The sequence below is a fragment of the Anabrus simplex genome, chromosome 8, assembly GCF_040414725.1.
Source record: "Anabrus simplex isolate iqAnaSimp1 chromosome 8, ASM4041472v1, whole genome shotgun sequence".
NCBI lineage: Eukaryota > Metazoa > Arthropoda > Insecta > Orthoptera > Tettigoniidae > Anabrus > Anabrus simplex.
This window is the reverse complement of record NC_090272.1, coordinates 150932863-150956115: the sequence shown is the minus strand read 5'-3', so window position 1 is coordinate 150956115 and position 23253 is coordinate 150932863. Positions and strand designations below refer to the sequence as shown.

At 37.3% G+C, this 23253-nt stretch overlaps 1 protein-coding gene across 2 annotated transcripts in view; it reads right to left on the bottom strand.

Moving 5' to 3' along the window:
• The window catches only part of LOC136878907 (lateral signaling target protein 2 homolog), a 212828-nt gene that overhangs the window by 33295 nt on the left and 156280 nt on the right, over positions 1-23253 (bottom strand). Inside the window, exons 7-9 of one of the 2 annotated variants that reach the window (XM_067152505.2) lie at positions 15117-15194; positions 8557-8676; positions 2894-3099 (exon numbers count right to left, since the gene is read on the bottom strand). In XM_067152505.2, coding sequence (XP_067008606.2) covers positions 2894-3099; positions 8557-8676; positions 15117-15194 — 404 coding nt within the window. The remainder of the gene's footprint in view (positions 1-2893; positions 3100-8556; positions 8677-15116; positions 15195-23253) is intronic. The other variant, XM_067152506.2, reaches the window with a different exon arrangement.

Genomic DNA, 23253 nt, shown 5'->3' with positions numbered 1-23253 from the left:
GGACCAAACGCCGGACCACGGAACTGTTCTGTTGTCTCATTTTACTACGTAATTCTACTTTTCCTCAAGAGATGGCAGAGTGAGTTGCATTTGTGATTTGTGTAGGGACTCTTTCTTTGCAATGTTATAGGCTCTTTGGTAATATATATCGATAGTGTGCTTGGTAATATTAGTTTGAAGTGGGCTATCTCTACCTTTGAGATTCGCTTGTAAACAAGATGGCTGCCAGTATAGAACTGATATTTACAGATATATAACCCTTTTTAGGAAGGAATGATGATTAGGAATGTAATTTTTTCAGTGAAATTAGTAGTAATATTTGTACTAGTGTGAGCAATGCTCCTGAATAACAAATAGATGTGGAAATCGAAGAGAAAGTGCAAAGAGAAAACTGGGTTACAGCTCAGCAGGCGGACTGAGTAGGCCTAAGGTCCTGTGATGCTAATAAAATAAAGTGTTTTACTGTATTCCTTGTTCCGCAGTTTGTGGTATGGAAGCCTTTTGTGTTCATGTATATTTAAATCTTTAATGGTCTTGTAACTAAGAAATTTCTCATGATATGAAGCGACACTATATTTCCTCCAAAATAATCCCAGCGCCAATGCAGTTTCAATCCAACAAATATGCAGGGCTCAATGGGATAAAAACAAATAACTAAAATAAAATCTTCACTGTTAAACAAAACAGGTCTCTATCCTTTATAAAATAGACGATGAGGTCTACTGACTGCTTGCCATCTCCAAGAACGAGGGAGATGGTATTTGGAAGTTATAGACTAAGACACAGATCAGCCACGTACTACGGTCAGACGGGCACTGCAAGTACACACGCAGGGGTGGGGGCTGTCTTCTCCTTTTAGTAAGTAAGAGTGCGTTGATCAAATAGCATGGCAGATCCAAAAATGATACAATGTGAACCAAAGGGAAAGTCTTCCATACCTTCATTGCTTCTTTATAATCATTCTCAGTTTATTGGAAAGAGGGGTAGGGTACCACTCCTCTCAATGGGATACAACAAATGTCTCAGCTGAGAACGTATATCTCTGCGAGTTACCTTTTACGGCAATGGGACTGCCCGCCTTCTTGGCAGTTGATCAACCAACTCATTTCTCATTATTCCCACATGGCTTGGAAGCCACACAAATGTAATTTTGGTGCTTACTTTCCACAATCCAACCAGCAAATTGCAGATATATTGCACCAGTGGTAGTTGCAGGAAGCACGTGTCGATAGACTGCAATAAGCTCAAGGAGTCCGTGCATACAAGGTAATGCCGATGTCCACTGGACGGTGCATACCGTAGAGCTTTGGTGATGGCATAAAGCTCTGCTGTATACATACTGCAGGTTTTGGAGAGAAGAAATAGAAACCAATTATCATTAACAATGATCGAATAGCCCACTTGGACACCAACTTACAATGAATATGAGAAGCCCCTGGTGCATGGTGGCGTCCGAGTTGCCATTTGGACTGGTGTGCAATTCCAGGATGTCAGATCGACATATTGTCCATGGAATCACCTTACTAGGTGCTCTGACAAGACAAGGAACCGAAGGTTCTTCAAACATTGCGTAAATGCCATCCAAGCATATTCTAACCAGCTGCAATGCGTATGGCTCTGCTATAGATTTGCAGCAAATCATAACAGGACTTGCTTGCCTCTCAGGTGTATAGGAGGTACACCAGACTCAGCGAGCAGACTGGCTATGGGACTCAAATGAAAAGCTCCCACTGCCAGCCCAAGTCTGCTGTGGTGGACAATATTCAGTTTATCAAGAACACTTTTCCTTGCTGATCAATTTGTTGCACTACCGTAGGCTAATCTGGATAAGATATGTGTGATCAGCCCACCACACTGTACCGCTAAGAAACCTCAAAATATTGTGTTTCTAAGTACATTTGACTTAAATGATGCACGTGCAGCTCCGATGATAACTTACTATCAAAACGGAGCCCAAGAAATCGGTATGTGTCTACTACAGGAAGAGACACTCCCCTTAAATAGAGTTCAGGGTGGAGATGAAAAGTGTGCTTCTGTCAGAAGGGAATGTTCAGTTCACATTTTCTAGGACCTTTCAGAGTGGGCAGCAGTTATTCTGCCCAGTTACAGGTGCAGAACCAGATCCCTGAGTAGCCACAAGTCTCAGGAAGACTACCATGACGTAACTGCTGCCAGTGAGCAAGTCCAGAATAGTAACTGCCAGTTTCACCCACAACCTGCTACCACCATCCTTTTCCCATTGCCGTTCGACTTTTAAAAGAAATAGCATGGGAGACTCATTAGCGTGGTTTTGTTTAAGGTGAATTGCAGCTTGTCAGGAAGGAACCCACATACTACAATTCTGGCACAATTACGGCACATGAAGCATGAGACATGTCAACACCAAACTGCAACAAACTGTTGCTGGCTCAAGAAAAGCTGAGCTGCGCCTTCACAGCTAGTTCGACTGGCATGACCTCTTCTGCCTCCACGACTAATGGCAAACTTAGTGGTAATTTCTCCTCCGCCCACTTTGCCATTAGCCTTAACGTGTGATGGCTTCTAGTGTCATTTCCTCCACTGAGGGGACCATCACTCCACCTTAAGGGTCTCATCCACACAAAACTATTGGCTCCTTTATGGAGTCATAGTTATTTAATGCAGCCTGACACTCCGCATGGAGTCGTTGACTGTACGGTCTTACTCCATTACCATAGAAGGATACCCAAAATATACGGTATCAATAAATATGAAAGGGGAAAGCAAGGTGTGAAACAGTAGTGTGGGAAGATCAAGAAAAAAGTAATTTAATTCTATATGACTAAGAACCATCCAAGCTATAATTCACTTCAATTTTCATATATTAAGAAAACCCCTACACATCTCAAAAAACACCCCCTCACATATTACGAACCATTTTCTCCTGGTACGACCTCTTGTTCAGCTGGGTGGTTCTCCAGTTCTGGCTCCGAATCAGTGGAACTGTCACCGTTGGAAGTCGCACTCATCAGGAACACACATTTCAGAATATTACGCAAGTCTCCAGCAAAGTTCGTCTGCAGCTGATCAGCCACTCCAGCAATACAAACAAAGAGGCGATGGACCAGGTCCTCACTAGATCTGTAAACAATACAAATGAACCTCAGATATAAAGTTGTTACTTGCTTTTCCTTTTCTCCTGGTTTAACTTTGCACTAACACATTAATGGTTTCAGCAACGGAAGGATGGGGAAGCTCTGGGATTGGGAAGGTAGCAGGCAAGGACTGGTGTGAAAATGGGAAATCACAGAAAACCATCGTTAGAGCTGTCGGCAGTGAGATTCAAACTCACCATCTCTCAAATGCAAGATCACAGCTACAAGACCCTAATCACAAGGCCAACTCGCTCAGTGTGTTACTTGTTTGAAGAAATAATAATAATAATAATAATAATAATAATAATAATAATAATAATAATAATAATAATAATAATAATAATAATTTATCATATGGCTTGTAGCACCAGGAGTGTCTGAGGACATGTTCAGCTCGCCGATGCAGGTCTTTCTATTTGATGCCCATGGTTTGTGCATCTGGATGTGGGATGATGAGGTAGGGAGAGGGTGAAAGTCGGTGTGGGCACATAGCCTACTCCTGTCGAATCACAACAAGGGGTCTGCTTAAAGCTTAACTTTACTGTCTGATGGACGAATCACCATCAACAGCATCATATGCCTTCACTCCATAACTATGAACTTTTTTTTTTTTTTTTGCTAGGGGCTTTACGTCGCACCGACACAGATAGGTCTTATGGCGATGATAGGATAGAAAAGGCCTAGGAGTTGAAAGGAAGCGGCCGTGGCCTTAATTAAGGTACAGCCCCAGCATTTGCCTGGTGTGAAAATGGGAAACCACGGAAAACCATTTTCAGGGCTGCTGATAGTGGGATTCGAACCTACTATCTCCCGGATGCAAGCTCACAGCCGCGCACCTCTACGAGCACGGCCAACTCGCCCGGTACTATGAACATTGTGGAGAGATTTGGAACTGAATTCAGACTTTTGGCACGCAGTCTAGTGATTAGAAATAGTATCCCACCACCTCTCTTACTCTGCTGGGCAACACTCTGACTGAAAATTCTTTAACCCGATGAGTGCTACTCCCGCCTATAGACGGGCTGACGCGGCCGGTCCACCAGTGATACGCCCGTCTATAGACGGTGCGCGAAAATTTTTATTTTTTTGAGTTTCCGTGTTCACTTTCAAGTGCGAATTTGATCTGTGAAATGTTCTGCCATCTGTTGGGCATTATGTAGAACGAACTGATCAGAGATTATAGCTTCGGGAAGTAACTTACAGAGCTTTATGTAGACGCCTGTGGAGTTCATCTGTGATGTAAACAAACATGACGGATCAACAATCTCTTTGCTCTTGTATCGAAGTTATTTCGGATCACAGAATCTTTCAGTTATTAACCACAGCGGAAAGTGATGATAGAGATAATCATTTTACGGAATTGTTAAGCGATTTTGAAAGTGAGAATGATAGGGAGAGTGCCAAAAATATTGTATGTGAGAAACAGAGCCTCCTTCTAAACGAAAGAAGAAAAACACGGGAAGTACGAAAGCTATTTTATCGCTAATTTCGTGGCGGATGCATTACTTTTCTTCACCAGAGTTTCAGGTAACTGTGAAAGGCTCTGAGTGCCAAGTAGTGTTTGATGACAGCCCGAAAATCATTATTTTTTTGAAACTTTTGTGCCAGTGGAGTTGGTGCAGATAGTTGAACAAATCGGCATCACACACAGTGGAGTTGGTGCAGATAGTTGAACAAATCGGCATCACACACAATCAGTAGAAAACATTTAACTATCACCACATTCCAGGTTTGAAAAGTATTTTAAAATATCAACTTATGTACTTCTAAGGAGTTACATGTATTAGTTGCCTACAGATTTTAGGAAATAATATTACTTTGGGCTCTTTACTTTAGTTTAATTTTGTTTTCTCTCAAAATAATAATGAACATAAGTGTAGGATTTTCCATTGCATTTAAATTTATAAACAACCAACATTTATAAACATTTTAAGCTAATTACCGAACTTATAAGTTAAAAACTGAGGCTTCTACAAATTTTTTTACATACAAATGAAAGAACTCAGCACTGAGGTACCAAACAGACAACTCAGCACTTAAAAAGGTTAACCACGGTGTCTGACCATATAGACCAAGAATCATAACTGCTACCAGCCGGGCAATGATGATGATGATGATGATGATGATGATGATGATGGATAGAAGAAGGTTGAATACCTTAAGTACTCACAAAGTAGTAAATTAAAATATAGGGATCCACCTATTCAATACAAATTATGTGAGAATTTTTTTAAATCACCACATTATTATTCTTTCATTACATGGTACCAGGTTTCGGCATAGTGAATGCCATCATCATCCAAATAGGGAATTTTTACAAAGACATATAAAGTGGAAATAAACATAGTAGACCCTACGAATAGTGGGACCAATGTTTCTTGTTAAAGAGCTCTGACACTGTATATGTTACGATTAAAGGTGAATGTTCTATAAAGATTTTGTTGTAACCATTATGAAAAGCGATATTACGTATGATATCTAACTCTCTATAACTTTTATAATCCACAAGTTTAAATAGTGCCCTAAATCAAATTTAATAAAAGAAACAACTAAATGTAAAAGTTTTTCAATGTTCACCTTTAATTGTAATATATATAGTGTCACGAATATATCTAAAAAACAGAACTTTAACATCTCTTTTAGAACAAATTATAGAAATATAGATATCTTACCAACTCTAATTTAATTAATGTTTCTAATCCTTTTGAACAATCGGGTGTGTATAGATTTCACTGCAACGACCGCAGCAGTACATATATCGGACAGACTGGTCAGTCATTTAAAATCAGATACATGGAACATGTGAATGCAATTAAATACAAAAGATTTTCTGCAGTAGGCCAACATGTACATGACTACAAACATAAATCAAACATGGATCAAGACATAGATATCATTGAGATACTTAACAAGGGTCCTTTACTAGACATTACTGAAAACTGCTATATTCAACTCAATATATTAATCCAAATCTAAATCTTACGATTTAGCTGAAAATCTGAAAATTTTGTACGACTTGCTTATCACAGTATTAAACAATATTAAATTAAATAAAACTGATAATTTTTCCGATAGGACACAACACGCTTGCATATTACCCCTACCGCCCCCCCACACCCACTTGATCGCATGTCCTCCGCTACCCCCTTCTCCAACCTAATACACCTCGCCACTTCCCTCCCTCTCTACCGCTATGCTGCGTGTACATTTAGCTGGTTAGTTTCCTGTCAACTCTACATCTAACAACCTGTCACCTGAGGTGAGTCTTCGACTTATATTAAAAAAAATTCATGCCCCATTTCTTTATTTACAACTCTAACTCGAGAATTTCTATCTTAGAGGTTCTGTTTTGGATCGAGAACCATTTATTTTAACATCTGTAACAACATATCTGCTCCTACGAGATCCACTTTCCCAGCTACGTCATTATACCATATTTCACGAAGTTTTAATTCAGTGCTATATAGTTTTAATGCAGAACTACAAAAAAGAATTTTCTGTAATTTTTATAGTCTTTTTCTATCGAAATATGACTATAATATTCATGGGCTACACATGATTCAAGTTTTTCTATTGACTTTAAAGGAACTCTCTGCTATTCACATATATAATACTACTACTGAATCATAGCCTCAACATGCTATATTCACCAAATAACTTGTAATCGTAGTATTTGTAACATTGGTTTTAGATGGTTAATTTTTAATATATGACTTGAAAAACAGTCGGTACATGCCACTCAAATGTATACTTGTTAAAAAGCACTGCTTGTTTTAATATGGAAATCCATTTTTAAGCTATTTAGTATATTTTAACCATAGGGCCTAATATGTTTATATCCACTTTATATGTCTTTGTAAAAATTCCCTATTTGACTGATGATGGCATTCACTATGCCGAAACCTGGTATCGTGTAATGAATAAATAATAATGTGGTGATATTAAAACAAAATTCTCACATAATTTGTATTGAATACGTAGGTGGATAGCGATGTGATGGTTCTCAGCCCTTCATTTGAAGGTGCTCAAATAAGTCAGCCTGGTGTCGGTAGATTTACTGGCACTTAAAGCCAACAACAACAACAACAACAACAACAACATCATCATCATCATCATCATCATCATCATCATCATCATCATCATCATCATCATCATCATCATCATCATCATCATCATCACCACCACCACCACCACCACCACCACCACCACCACCAGAGATGGAGACTTTCAAATTATTGTACTTTGAATGTGTTTAATCAAGTATAGGCCTATACAAAGTACTAGTATTGGCTTAGAAATGATCATCAGCAAAACACAAGTTTTTTACCAACCTGCCCTTAACTCCAATAAGGCAGCTCCATTCATCATGGTTAATGGCAAGACTGTACAATACTGAACAATACTGAACATTTTCTTTACACCAGCAATCACTTCAACAAATGCTAACCTAGACAATGAAATACAACATTGCCTGAGATGCACTTGTAGTAGAGCATTTGGTTGTCTACCTTAAAAGGGTCTTCGACAACCATGATCTCAGTGTCTACAGCATATGTCTATAATGCATTAGTGACACCAACATTTGCTTACAGATCTGAGACTTGGACTATGTACAGATGTCTCTTAAAATGTGTGGGAAAATACCATTAACGTTTTTTTTTTTTTTTTTTTTTGCTAGTTGTTTTACGTCGCACCAACACAGATAGGTCTTACGGCGACGATGGGACAGGAAAGGGCTAGGAGTGGGAAGGAAGCGGCCGTAGCCTTAATTAAGGTACAGCCCCAGCATTTGCCTGTTGTGAAAATGGGAAACCACGGAAAACCATTTTCAGGGCTGCCGACAGTGGGGTTCGAACCTACTATCTCCCGAATACCACTAACGTTTTCTCAGAATACTACTTACTATAAGTACAGTGATAGAACATCGAACAAACATTAGTATTTTGGAAGAGGCCAATGCCACTATGTTCTCAAGTCTAATATAAAGAAGTGTCAAAATTATCTTCAGCAACTGAGAGAATATAGCATATATATTTATTTAATTTGAACTACGGCAATATATAGCATATATATTTATTTATTTAATTTGAACTACGGCAATGAAGACACGAGTCTGATGACAGGAAATTGTAGAAAAGAATAACAAATTCCGAGAAAAACTGACCACCTGATTCTACAATAGAGAGCTTTGGTAAATGTGATGTGCCAGCATTACGGCAGAGCTTGCGGTTTTAGAATTGGTCTCTTCACCCATTCTAAGAAGCTACACCTGACAACAATGATGCAATCTGAAGACGATCGTTATGATGATTCAACTACTCTACCCAGCTATCACCATACTCTACCCAGCTATCACCAGAACATACTTTGCAAAATTAGTTTTATTCAGCCACCAGCATTTCAGTTTTAGTTGACCTTCAACTCTCCACTGATTATTACTTACCTAAATTTTGCTCGAACTTCATTGCGGTTGGCTATCTCTGCAGCTTGGATTGCTAAAGCTATCTCCTCATCATCTTGACAATCCGAGTTGAAAGAGGATGTATCACTGCTTGTGCTACAACTGATAGAAGAAGAATAATGATTAAAACATAGTGCTGTGATAAATAAACAAACCTAATTACTGTACACTCCCAACTGAAAGAAGTGAGAACGTATCCCTATGATCAAGACAGATCCAGACATTTTCATAAAATTGGCAGCTAGCGCCTGGGAATCCCATTTTAAACTATTTGCACTTACATACATGTAACGTCACCAAGCATCATAACTTGTACTTTCAACACACAGGACAAATTACACACAGTTTGGAGTTAAACATAATTATTAACTGAATCATACTTATTAGAAGTCCATAAAATAAGATTAGTTGTCTGTGATGACACTTGAAGACAAAGAATTTCAACTGAACATATAATAAGATGAACACATATGACCTTATACTGCATATAACTTGATGCGACATTTGTTCTTTTTTCAATACTTACATTAGTTTAAACCGAGCGTTCGCCCTTCTTCCTCTACAACCAAGATGTGTTGCATCTGAACCTCATTCCTTCTACCAGTCAAGACTTAAACCTCCATGTAATTATATTAAAAAGTGCTTTACACAAAACTCTAAAGGTAAAGGGCTGACCAGGACAAGCAACAGTATAATATGCAAAATACTAAAGAAATTATTATAAGAAAGGTCATATGTTCGTTAAGTGTATACAGAAATAAGTATATATAGAAGCCAGCCTCTGTTGAAAATTGTATTTTAATTTGTTAAATGAAAATATGTATTAAAACAAAAGAGTAAAAATCATTTTCGACAGTTATGTAATGAATAACATCAGCTAGCTCAAGCAATTACCAATTCTTTTAATTTATACTGAAATTATAGCTACCAGCATAGGAATGTAATAATGATCATATGCAAGCCTCTAGATATCTAAATCTGTTCAGTATTTTTCTTAAAATGTCAAATCAAGAAATGCCCTCAGCTTTAAACATAAACAAAGGTATTTCAGGAGAAAGATCCATAATGAGCAGCAAACACATTCAAAAGTATTCAGTACTACAATATTATAAATATAGCAGAGTGTGATTAAAGGAAATCTACCACAACATAACATCTTATATCTATTACTAGCTTCTTGATTAAGATTCCCAAAAGTATCCAGGTTTTGTTCTGAATACCGAGTTATTTAAGGATATATTCCAAATGAAAGAAATAACGAAGCAAAATTTAGTTGATTTAAAAAGAACTTTTCTACAAGATGAATCACAGTATGTGGGAGGTAAGAAATAATATATAACTATGTTTTAAATCATCTCCGAATTAAAAGGACAAAAAGTAGGGGAGTTGCTGATGGATCAGAGTCATCTGAACTTCTGAAACAAAACATAGCTACACTTTAGAGTGAATTTCTTTACCAAGTTAATTCTGGGGTTTAATAAATCTGGTACTATACTTTCCTATGCAGAAAAAATATCAAGAGAATCCTAGATGACACTCTTACACTTAATTAGCAGGCAATTTAAACATAATAGGCATAGCATAATATTACATCAAAAGAAAGTTAAGATCAACAACCTGTAAATGTGGGACGACTCTGCCTTTGACAAAGACGACATGGATGTAGATTAGTATTTTCCTGCATTAATGTTTATTAGGCATCTGAAAGCAAGGGGAACTACTGTAAAATGAATAAACAGAATGACAATCTATTACTTCAGCACAAGCAGTACTGTAACGCCTTAACAGAACACTGGTGAATTGCTGATAGAACAGTTCTTGTGTGTTACTTTGTGTTGGGTAACATAGAACCATAGCTATTAACAGAATGGAAATATCTCCAAAGAAATCAGGAGAAGTAATTTATTTTTTATGTCGCAATGACACAGATAGGCTTTATGGCAATGATGGTACAGGAAAAGGCTGGGAATGGGAAGGAAGTGACCGCGGCCTTAGTTAAGGACAGCCCCAGCATTTGCCTGGTGTGAAAATGGGAGACCATGGCAAACCATCTTCAGGGCTGCAGACAGTGAGGTTTGAATCCATTATCTCCTGAACGCAAGCCGATAGCTGTGTGACCCACACCATGCAGTCACTTGCTCAGTAAGTGTTCCTAGAGCAGAAAGTTCATATTCAATGCTTTAAAATTCTATAAAGAAGGAAGGTGTCCAAAACTGTGAAAACGTCTGCTAAGGTTGTACGTAGAACTGAGAAGACAGTGCAAAACATTGCTGGGCAGTGTAAAAAAGCTAATAAAGACTGAAGTCAAATTCTAACTCCAGGTAAACGACGACCTTGTGCAAAGAAGAGAGAACTTGATGAATTTCATAAAAGTGCTATACAAGCTGAATTCTTGCAGTATTATGAATTACAGAAATAAATTCCTATTGGCTACGTGACACACTGAAGCAGGAACTCAAAAATATGTTGGTTTGGAAAGCAGTGATCAAAGTAATGAGAAAACTAATACTGTCTAAGTTGTAGACAGAAACTTAGATTGTAATTTAACAGATATGATTGATATCAACCGATTAGATGGATGAAGTTTTAGATGCTAACATGTTCTACTTCAGATGCTGCTCATTATTGTATTACTTCGTCTGCATGGATTATTCTAATAAAAACTCTTGTAATTTCATTACTATTTATAGCCTTAGTTCTAATAATTTCAAGTTCTAATATGCTAACTACTGGTAATAGTGCTTAGAAATAAACTTATATGGCGGCTCCTGTGCTTTGCAAGCCACTCCTCTGCCTGCACTACAGATGTTAACAAAAGTCAGCATGCTCACTCACTAAAGTAGAACGCAGCCCGGAAGGCGGTTTGAAGAGGGTTGCGCAGTAACATTTGCGCGCTTTGTAGTATGACGTGATTTCTGCTGAGCCAATAGAATCATTTCAGTAAGAGGTGCCTGTTTGTGCGGGTCACGAGTGAATGTTTCGAGTTTTATTTGTAAATGTCATAATCAACGAATTTAGGGAACTATTTGCGTGTGTACGATAGATCCAGGAAGAGCAAAAAGACAAGTATTCCGTCGACAGGTGAGGGAAATAGTATTTAAAGTGTATTTGTATTTTGTAAGCATGCAGCAGCAGGCGTTCATAGGCGGAGAAGGTGAGAAATGCCATGTTGCCACGCTTCAAAAGAAGACAGCACTCGCGTGTGGTATCGGCCTGCGAACAGTAGGCCTACAGAGGATAAAACAAGCTTCGGAAATAAAAATAATGCGTTGTTCAGGTCGCCAGAGAAGAACCCTTAGAGGAAGAAGCCACTGACCTCGATTTCAATAAAAATGTTCTGCATACAACAATATTTGATATGTATAAAAACGGCGAATATCCTACGGCATTGAAACTGGACCGTCCATTTACCTTCCTTAATATCTCGAAAATTTTCCTCAACACTTTCGCGGGCTTTGACGTTAAAAATTTATTTGGACTTTCAGGAAACTTTTAAGCCCACGAAAAATATAGGCCATCGCTTTGAAATTCAAGATGTAACTGGAAGAAAAAAATGTTTACACATTCATGCTGTTATGCTCTCTGCACTTCGCCTTCATTTCTCTCAACTTCCATTTAACTTCTTTAATGTCTCGAAAATTTCCCTCAACACTTTCTCGGGGTTTGATGTTAAAAATTAATTTGGACCTTCAGGAAACTTTTAAGCCCACAAAAAATATAGGTCATCGCTTTGGAATTCAAGATATAACTGGATGAAAAAATGTTTACACATACATGCTGTTATGAGTAGCCAAATTGGCATCACCGCACCTCATACTTCTGTCTCTCTCTGCGCAACGAAACCGCCTTCCGGGCTGCGTTCTACTCTAGCAGTAATAACTTATTAGACAAGTAATAGAAAGCTATGGACTATATATCAGACAGCACTTTATTTACTAATGTGCACTTCACGATATATTGCTTTTGTCTGAGTCAGACAAAACACGGTTCTAATGGAAACAAATTTATACCGAGTACATAATGATTTTTGAATCCTTCCTTATAGTTCTAACAGTTTTAAATAACTATTTTATGACTACTTTCTATTTCTGAGACTGTTTTAACATTAGTATTACAATTCCCAGAATTCTTTCCTGCTCAAAACTCAATGGAATAAAAAAAAAAAGCTTAACTGTGATCATTATTACTGAAACATAACTGATATCCAACTAAAATAACTTAAATATCAGAATTATTCCACTGTATGAAGTAACAACGAACACTGATTTTTAATTTCTCTTTGTAAAACTTCTAAGTGTTCAAATAATTTGTCACATATTTTCCAACAAGTTTTCTTTACGTCGCACCGACACAGATAGGTCTTATGGCAATGGAGTAGGAAAAGGGCTAGGTGTGTGAAAGAAGCAACCATGGCCTTACATAAGGTACAGCCCCAGCATTTGCCTGGTGTGAAAATGGTAAACCATGGAAAACAATTTTCAGAGTTGCCAACAACGGGGGTTCGAACCCACCACATATCTTACCTACTACTGTATATTATTTAATAATGTTATTAGTTTGTCCAACTACTTGTACAGTTTCTGGGATGCTGAAGTGCTGAAATTTGTCCTTCAGGAGTTCTTTTAAGTGTCAATAAAAGTGTAGACACGAAGCTGATGTATTCGTGCAACTCCAGATACCACTGGACTGAACCAGCATCGAACCTGCCAAGTTGGGCTTATAAGGCCAGTGCTCTACCGCCTGAGCTATTCAGTCCATGTGTTTATTTACACGCCCAAAACTTTCATAGAAAATTAAATATTTTAAAAATGAGTAAAACTGATCAGTACTACTCCATTTGATGGCATTTTATCAGAAAAAGTGCCTTCTTGCTAACCTTGAATGACTGCACAACGGTCTAACACAGGGCCACGCAAAGGAGTGGCTCTCAGCAGTTCAGAGCTAGCTGCTTAACAACAGTAACAAAGCAACGGGAAGGGAGCGTGCTCAGTGTGCAGGTAATTATAAATGTTGGTCTCATGAAGAGGTTCACAATGAAAGGGAATGTGTTATTTACCTGCGATAATAAATATGCTCTTAAATTCTCATAGTTTTGCTTCTCTGAATGTTTTAGATTGAGACATTACTTTCTTACATACCAAGGATTGTGGATTACTGCAAATGTCAACAAGGTCATTTTCTCATTTTGGAATTTAAAAAAAAAACATGCTTCATCCAATCTACTTTTAATGCAACTACCTGATCCTTCCATATCCACTATAAATGATAGTTACGTAAACTGCATGTCACCACAATCACATAAATACAGCTTATCACAAACAGCAACAGAAGATTGACAGTGGGCATGAGGAAAGGAAACTGTGTGGTGGGCGAGTCATGTGTCTGTTTGAGGCCATTCACAGCACTCCGACTATTTCTTGCCTTTGACTGGCCCTGGTCTAATATCTGGTTTTTTTTTTTTTTTTTTTAAGAAAATAGGTAATTAAGAAAATAAGGTAGCTGAAGTTTGATAATGGTGTGCAATAACTACTTCACAATGTACTTTAATTGTAATACTGGGTTTAACCTAATATAACACATCATTGTTGACTTCAGTAACTTAGTAATGAATCCCTTGATGCATTACTCACATTCCACATTCTATTCAAACTACATTTAGCACATACACAGTAGCATCCTGTCTACTTTAGGTAATTTATCTGGCATCTTAAGATAGGGCAATGATAAATTCATCAGCACAGCATTCCACGAAACTAAGTCTATTTCAATTACGATCAACGATGACTGCTTGTTTTAATAATACTACCATAGACCAGACCCACATACTGAACACTTCAATATACAAAAAATTATTGCATTAAAGAACAGCAATTAAAAATAAAGATACACACTGCAATAAATACAATCAATTCTATAAATAATTTTTACTACTACCTTACTATGATGATTATAATATTATTATTCAGCCAAGATTAAAAGATTACAGTCCTACAAACTTAATTACTTTCTTTCCTTTAAAAAAAAAATTAGTGCATGGTAATATTAATTCTGCAAAAACTATAAAAATACAGATTGGTTCATTATAGTTAACCCTCTTAATCTCAAGTGTATGGAATATCCTTTCTGATGGAATTATAAAAACTCTTTAAAAATTAATGCAATACTTAAATGTGAAGTGAGATGATATAAATACGTAAGTCATCAGAGAGAAACTTACAGAATGACATATCTTCTAAAATTATAAGTCTGAGCAGCTGGTTCACCTGGTATAATCTCTTCAAAATGAAAATCTATTTCTCAGGTCTATTTTATTCATTAAAAATATCTTGAAATTAAATTTCTCACTTGAGAGTAGGACAGTTAACAGGTAAATAATTTGTGGGCTATTACCAAGAGAAAATGGTAAATCTTAAGTGATCAGTATGTTTTCAACAAAGGTGGCTTGGAATAGTAAAAGTTCTCCTTTCTCATGCACTAAAATAGGGTTTTCTTTGTATCTAAGACTAGCACAGAGAAGTAAACACGATCACCATATTACGGACCTGTCAGAGCTGCATGTGATTGAGCTCTGACAGCTGGAACAAGTGGACGAGTAGCTGCTGGCTACCGGGTCCAGGTTCCTACAAAAAGGGAGAAACATATTGTGCTTCCTGTCCTGCTGAAGCATGCAAATGTTTAACTAATGTGAGCACAGTAAAACCTTGTTCATCCATTAGTTGATAAAAACAACATAGAGTAGGACCATTTCAACATATTGTGGATTCCGATAGGTTCTTTATGATCTTTGAGATTACATATTTCTCATAACATGGTAATATGTTCCAATACTAAAGATATCATACAATAATTTTAATGGAAATCCACAATTTGTTTAATTCTTAGGAAAACATTTAAATTCTATAAAACAAGGCAGATTATATTATTAAATAATTACCATAAGATCTTAAACACACCTAATGATCACATTTATGGTGTATTATAACTTTATTATCCTTTCCTTTTTCATGTCAAGTAAATTTATTTTAGTCTCTTGCCTTCTCATCCAACAATGGAACCATTTCTGCTGGACCAGACTGATTATCATTGAGACTTGCTCTGATGGTCAGTTAGGTCTCTCTAAATTCAGTGGTTCGATGTGAAATGGAAGGAAAGATACCTAGAGGAAGTAAAAGATAGTTGAAAGGAGTGCATAGATGAAAGATCAGAAAACTGGGCAATGGTAGAAAAGAGAAGACAGATGGAAGGGGTTGTTGTTGCAGTTATCATTCGATTGCATACCATCTACTTGAATCAGAATACTGTACAGGCACACGTATGAGGCTTAGGAGGAGGACACACTTCTTTAATTTGAGGAGGAAATTTGGTTAAGAAGTAATAATGTGCCAATTAACTATTTGGAAAAAGCAATAGAAATTGTATTCAATACTTTTTCTCCAATTTCTGAGTGACATTATCATTGGCAAAAGAGGTGACATCAGCTTTTGTCCCCTCGCAACCTGAGTATATTCTACAAACACCACTTACTTATTCTTACAATATATTTTCCGTAACACTGCACTAATTTTCATTATTTTAGTCTAATATTTACTCACATTTCCAAGAAATATTATACTTACTTCATGTTTTAAACCAACATGACATTTTATGAACAATAGTGATCATGCATAAAAATATTACAGGCACACTCAAAATGCAAAAGCAGTTCAATCACTTAGTAAAAAAAGTAATAATCACATTCATAAACTACACAATTTTTGCATAGTGTTGCTATCCATAGTAGGATGTGGCAAATATGTTAGCCTAATCGTTAAATTTTATTATGAACAACATACAACCTTTCAATCAAACAAATTTATTTTCATCATAAATTACCCAATACAAACATTAATGCTTAAAAGTTAATGACATATTACAGAACAAAGGAAGATAAGTTGCTTATTGCTAAAATGTGTGCCAAAGATTATATCTAAAACTTCATTCTCAGAACTGTATTGGCATAAAACCAGTTACTTCCTCAGATACTCTCAACTTGGGAGCATAAGTTGGCGAACATGGGGGTCATGAGTCGAGTCTGGCATTGCTTTCACAGTACATCTTCAGAATAGCTCCTCACCCAAGACAGTATCTGCTATAATGGCAAGCGGGTCAATGCTCTTCTGATGACAGTACCTTAGCTGCTCACGTGATTATCAGTCACGATATCAAGTATTGGTAAAAATCAGATTTCTTCACGGTATATATATATGGACAGCCCACTGTCCTTTTGCAAGGTGTCTGTCCTCTCCAGGCCATCATTAAACTTTCTGACTGACCTTTTAACCAAAGTGTAACAAATTTTAAACTTTAAAATATGTTTGACAAATTTCCATTAACTGATTAATATAGTTTATACCATCTCAAAATAATGGTATGAGACTCTCAAGGGCCATTAAAATGGAATCTGCAGTGTCAGACAGTAGCCTACACTGTTAGCAAATTTCATCATTACAACCAAGATCATACCAATACAAATTACTTAATGATTTATAAATTGTATTCCATCAATTTGTCATTCAATAATTAATCTATGCATATGAGGAACAGAAATAATTGAAGATTTCTCAATATTATACTACTCTTGAAAATATCTTAATTCAAAGAATGATATCATATACTTCTCAATATACAGTATTCAATAAAAATTAATGTTATCCATTATAAATATGTAGGTCGAGTCATCAGTCACGGCAACTATTTTTTTTCTCGCGAACAGGAGACAACACGGAAAATCTAAGATATGCATTTGGAAACGTATGGTATGTACTTGCGTATGATGCCACTAGATGGTGTATGTAAACAACAGTGTGGGTCTAAGCATGCCCCCAAGTTCAGTGTGTGAGTGAGCGTCACAAAATGGAAGTCAACAAGCAGGAGCAATGATCGTATATTAAAATAGCAGTTCTTCGTGGCAGAAATGCACACCAATGTCATGCAGAGCTGCGGGAAGCATTAGGTGTGCATGCCATGCCCTAAAGGACAGTGGCGAGGTAGGTGGAGACGTTAAAACGGGGTAGAGTATCAACTGCTGATTTGCCTCGCCCAGGCCGTCCAGTGTCCAGTGGAAACCTTGGATGATTATTTCAAAGGTCTGTAACCAGTGGAGACCTGTCCTTTGTATGTAGTCTTGTGTATTTGCTGTCTATCCCATTATAAAACAATGTTTACCAATGGCCTGTGCACTGTCACTTCCAGTTACAGATCGAATTGCTAACTACCAACTGTCTAAAAAGCACAGTAAAATGCAATACATCTATACTCTTTTCTCTAACAAAATGTCAAATTTCACTGCTAACCAGTTTTCTTCATATGTACATTATTCAGAAACTCTAAACAAGACATGATACTACAAGAATAATCTTTCTTTTTTCTTAGTAGATCTGAGATCGCATGTTAACACGAGGTCTATATTTTTATATGTTATCACAAGTGTTTTAGAAAATAAGTTTTAAATCTAAGACTAGATAGATATAGCTCATTTTGTTCATCTCCTCCCCCCTCATCCCATTCAAGGCTTAAAACACTTATTTTTATGGTGTGAATGTTTTAAGACTAATATGAGAAGAATATGCTTTTATACTTTTTAATTATGTCAACTAAACACACTGTAGTTGATGATGTTTAGATACTAAACAAAACATACAACTGAAATGTAAATTTGCCTACAGCAAAAAATACATTGTATTGATTAGGAGGATACATTTGTTTACTTCGCTTAGTTGTATAACAGTAGCATGCAGAACTGCTCCATTGTAACTATAGATGTCAGGCCATAGCAAACCATGGCCCAACAACACACAACATTGCCTGTCGCTGAATAGTAGGCAAAGGAACCTGACAGGGGCTTACATTCAAGAGAGTGGCACTTTTTTCTTTTATTCTTTTTTCCTTTTTTGACATCTGTGCACTGTGCAGTAAAGACCAATTTTTAACAAACTTAACTAAATATTTATAATTTATCCAATAAAATACTGTACATCACACAAAAATTAATGTAAAACAAAATATGCACTTCAATGCCAGCTTGTATTTGTTCGCTGTGATTTTTTAAAGTACAAGTTTTTCAATTAAATACAAATCTTCACATACAGATAAAAGCACCCATGGCCTTTCACAATGCGAGGTACAGGTTTTTCCATATTTGACAGTATTTAACACTGATTACTATCAACATGACATTGTGACTAGCATGAAGTCTACCGCAGATTGTTACTCCCCTCCCTGCTCCTTTCCAGCCCTCCCCTCAACTGCCTGCATACTCTGCTCTATTTCTCCTGAGTGCTCTGACATCATAAGTTATTGAGTTGGTTGAGCCTGGTCCAAAGCATTTAGACCCCAGGATACACGATGATAAAGAGTCTGCATAAAACTAAACTATAATGAGATTATGAAGCTGAAAGAATGGTGTTTGAAGATACATTCCCAGATACACGTATCTTCAAACACCATATTTATAAACATTCAACTGTTTGATATATGTACCAACAAACATATTTATCAGAAAAAATAAAAATTTCCCAAACACCCATAGTAGCCCTCATGGTGTAAAAAACTCTAAAGCAGAACACAAAGCCTGAAGAACCATTCAAGGTGCCAGCAATCTACGTAAAACAAATTTCATTGGCACGCTAAACAAATTGAAATATGGTTTATGATCCCATTTAAAAACTGAATTCTTAAATCCATCCCACCATAATGAAAGTTATTTCACACTGGAAGCAAGAACATGCATTTCGATGCAAACCTACTGACCTTGACGAAGTTCTGTTTCCATCTTCTCCTTCCCCTTCTCTCCATCAATAACCCCACCCTACCTCTACAGCTCTCTCAGCTCGTACCACAAACTCAGACCAGTGCAGTCTATTGATCACAGCTGAACGGTGAAAGTTGATTTTGAATAAAAATGACCCTAAGAATTTCAAAACTTGACACAAGTTCATTTCAAGACTTAGACAAACGAATATGGATTCGTGCTGTTTGTGCTCTGATTGTGAAAGTGTTGTGTGCTGTACGTACGTTAAGTGTGCAAAAATACAACCAAACCATACACCATAAAAACATAAAAAGGAGAAAAATGAAGCAATAAAAAGGGTTTTTCCGACTTCAAAAAACAAAATAACATTCTTAGTCAAGTAACTGGAACCAATATCTGGCCGGTTACCCCGCTACGGTAATGATTAGACCATACAGCCAGTGTCTCAATGCCGGGTGTCAATAAATTGTCCAATCCCCAAAGGTGACCAATGGCTTCATGCAAATGAACTTCCTTACATGGGGTGATGGTCCCCTCAGTGCAAGAAATGCAAAAGGACACAGAAATTAACTCCTTTAAATAAAAAAAGTATTACGGTACCACAGTAATGGTTGCCGATATCCAAGCGGCCGCGAACGTGTTAATGTTATTGTAATCATGGAGTAATTGATGAACATTCTAAAGCGAGGACACCCGATAGGTTTCCTAGTGAAATTTCTGTGTATCAGTGGAAAATGACTGCCTCGGCGAGGCTAGACTATGGTTTTTCAGAGTTCAGATTCCTGATTAATATACCTTTTTGGAGCAATATCATGCCCTTGTAAAATATTGTACATGTCAAGAGCAATAATGCTCTTTTCTATGTGAATTTACTGCCTGGTAATTATCACTAGTTTTCGGACCTGATTTTCAGACTTCAAAGTCACCAATATTGTTAGAGCTGAAAAGCTCATTAATAAATTGTTATATTTGTCTGTTATTTATTTAGATTTTCCATCTATCAATTTTAAACTAGAAAAAAGAAAAATGAAATTTCCAAATTTGTTGTGTTAAGATCTGCTCTAGTTAATTTTCTTGTCCATCCATTCAACCCAGACGCTTCTTATCCCTCTGTGAAACACAGAAATGCACGTAACAAGTGGTAGCAGAGTGTGGTTGAATGGGCCTGGACAATGCCCTTTTTGACTATTTTTTTAAATTCTGGATTTGAACACTAGAAATTTTTTGGTTTTTCTATTTTTCCAAATTTTGTCAAAATTACAGTCATCATGTTTGGCCTCAGAGAGGTTCTTGCTCTTTGGTATTTGCGCAAGGACGAGATTATTTATGAATTAGCTACTAGAAAGGTTCAGTCTGGCGGCACGGTTGCGACAGATGCATCTAGATTAAAGGATTCTTTAGGTCTACCTATTTGTATTCCTGTTTATGGAGAGAAGGAAGTTGGTGAGGCTTTATCCACTATCACCACAAATATTGCTGATCTTACATCTGCTGTTAGTTTTTTTAAAGGTGAGCCCTCCAGTAACCAACTTAAACGCGGTCAGGCTAGGCTGTTTCTCTTTTATAATAGAGTGGGGATCTGTTGTCTCTTAAGCTGAGCAAAGAACATTCCAATATGGCTAACTCCTTGTGCCAACATGTTTCTGAGCTGTCTAGCAAAGTAAACTAATTGTTGTCTGGATCTGTTAGTGGGAAGAGCGACTATGTTGCCCCATTAACCATGAATACGGAAGAGGACCCTAATAAGTCTTCAGATAGTGGAGAATCGGTTGAGCAACAACAAGCTTCTGCCCCATCTGAACAGATAGCCAATACTATTGGCAATCCACACCACCTTCCACCATTTTTCATTAGTAATGGCACTTTCGAACCACCTCACCCGCCGGCTACCTCTCCGCTAATATCGCCATGCTTTAGCAGCTTCCCCCATCCTTTAGCCATGTTGCTCAAAGTGATATCTAGATTTTCTGGTAACACCACTAATGACATCATTGCTTTCTTAAGATTTTTTGTGGAATTCCAAGATCATGTTTTGGTGTTTGCTCTGTCACATTCTCAAATCTTACACAGTTGGTGTCTTAACAGACAAGATAGTTAAGGCTATATAAAGGAGTTCCACTGAAACCTCCCATGCTCACTTATTGGTTAACTTTGTCCCTGCAAGAGCCCTGTCGTCATTAATCCAGAAATATTATTTCAGAGTACAAAGGCTAGATGAAAATCAAGCTGATTTCTTTCAGGATATTAAGTTCTATACTATGGTATTTGACTTTCATTATTCTGAGGATCAAATAGTACAGACCATTATTGAAGGAATTTCGCCATCATACCGCTCATTTGTGGTGATGTCAGTTTCTGCGGAAGGAGTGAAATATCCCAATATGCAGAGAGTTGGGCGCGACCCACCACCTTCTTCTAATATTTCTCGGCCACCCCCTCGTAAAACTTTTACTCCCCACAAATGTTATTCCTTAAATGGTCCGCAGATCCACAAGCATAAGTGCCCTCTATTACTGTAAATACCAAAGGTTCTAAAAATGGATTGTCGTCTTCTTCAGGCTGTTTCAAATGTGGTTCATTTACACACCTGGCCAAGAATGGTTAACTTACCGAACAGTACACCTTCTTGCTCTACCTCTAGTAACAGCAACAGAATTTGACTAGAGTGCCCAGCTGAGTCCTCTTCCCAGTCTGTCTCCAGACTCAGCCCAGATTGATTCTGATTACATCTTACCAGAGTTGTCTAAGGTGTCCTTTGAAGGTCCAAGAGAATGCTTAAAAATTGCCTCTGATACTCCAGGATTTGTGCCCTTCATCAAGACTGAAATAAACAATGAACTTCCGCTGCCCACTTAGATTCCGGAAGTATTGTGTCCATCATTTCAGAGGAATGGTATTCTAAGTTAAAGTACTGCTGCAAATTTCCTGAATATGTTTCTTCCACTGTAAAATGTGTTTCGGCCAAATCTTCTCCTTTAGAAATTTTAGGATTCATCCATGCAAAAATTCGTATTTCTAAGTTTACCTGGAAATTTAAGTTATTTGTTGCTAAAAGTTTGTCATGCCCTGCAATATTAGGGGCAGATTTCATGTCTCATTCAGTTCCCGTGCTTGATCTTCAAAAGAAATCATGCACCTTCAAGTTTGATAGTAATTTCCTTATGCCAATTTTGACGTGCAATTCTGCATCATGTTCACGTGTTTCGCCTCCTCAGAGTGAGATGACGTTAAACCTTATGCATCTACCTGAGGATCAGGCTACTAGCATTCCGATGTGTTTTCGGAAAATCTAGGTGTGACTGACTTAACTGAATACAAGACAGAGGTTACGGATTCGATCCCTGTAAGATTTTCTCCTTATAGGTTGTCTCCGACTAAGATGAAGGTCCTCAAGGAAATTATCGACAAGATGTTGAGCAACGGTATCATTTGACCCTCTAAGTCTGTGTATTCTTCATCTATTTTTCTTGTACCAAAACCACAAGGTGACTTCAGGCCAGTAGTTGATTACAGGATGTTGAACCGTAAGATTGTGCTCCGGTCAGTACCCCTTCCTGACTAGCATTCATGTTTTTCTTGGTTTCATAACGCTAAGTTCTTCACCATCATAGATCTCAATGAAGGCTATAATCGGATACCTCTTTCGGAAGAATCGAAATGTCTGACTGCTTTCTCTACCGACTGGAATCTGTAAGAATACAACTGCGTGCCTTTCGGGCTCCCCACCGGCGCGGCAGTTCTTACTAGATTGCTAGATAGGGTCTTCTCTGATATTAAATTTGAATATCTTTACCGTTATTTAGATCATATTTTCTCAAAGACTTTTGAAGAGCATCTAGCTCAAGTAGAGGAAGCACTAGATCGCCTTCATAACGCAAGTTTGACGGTTA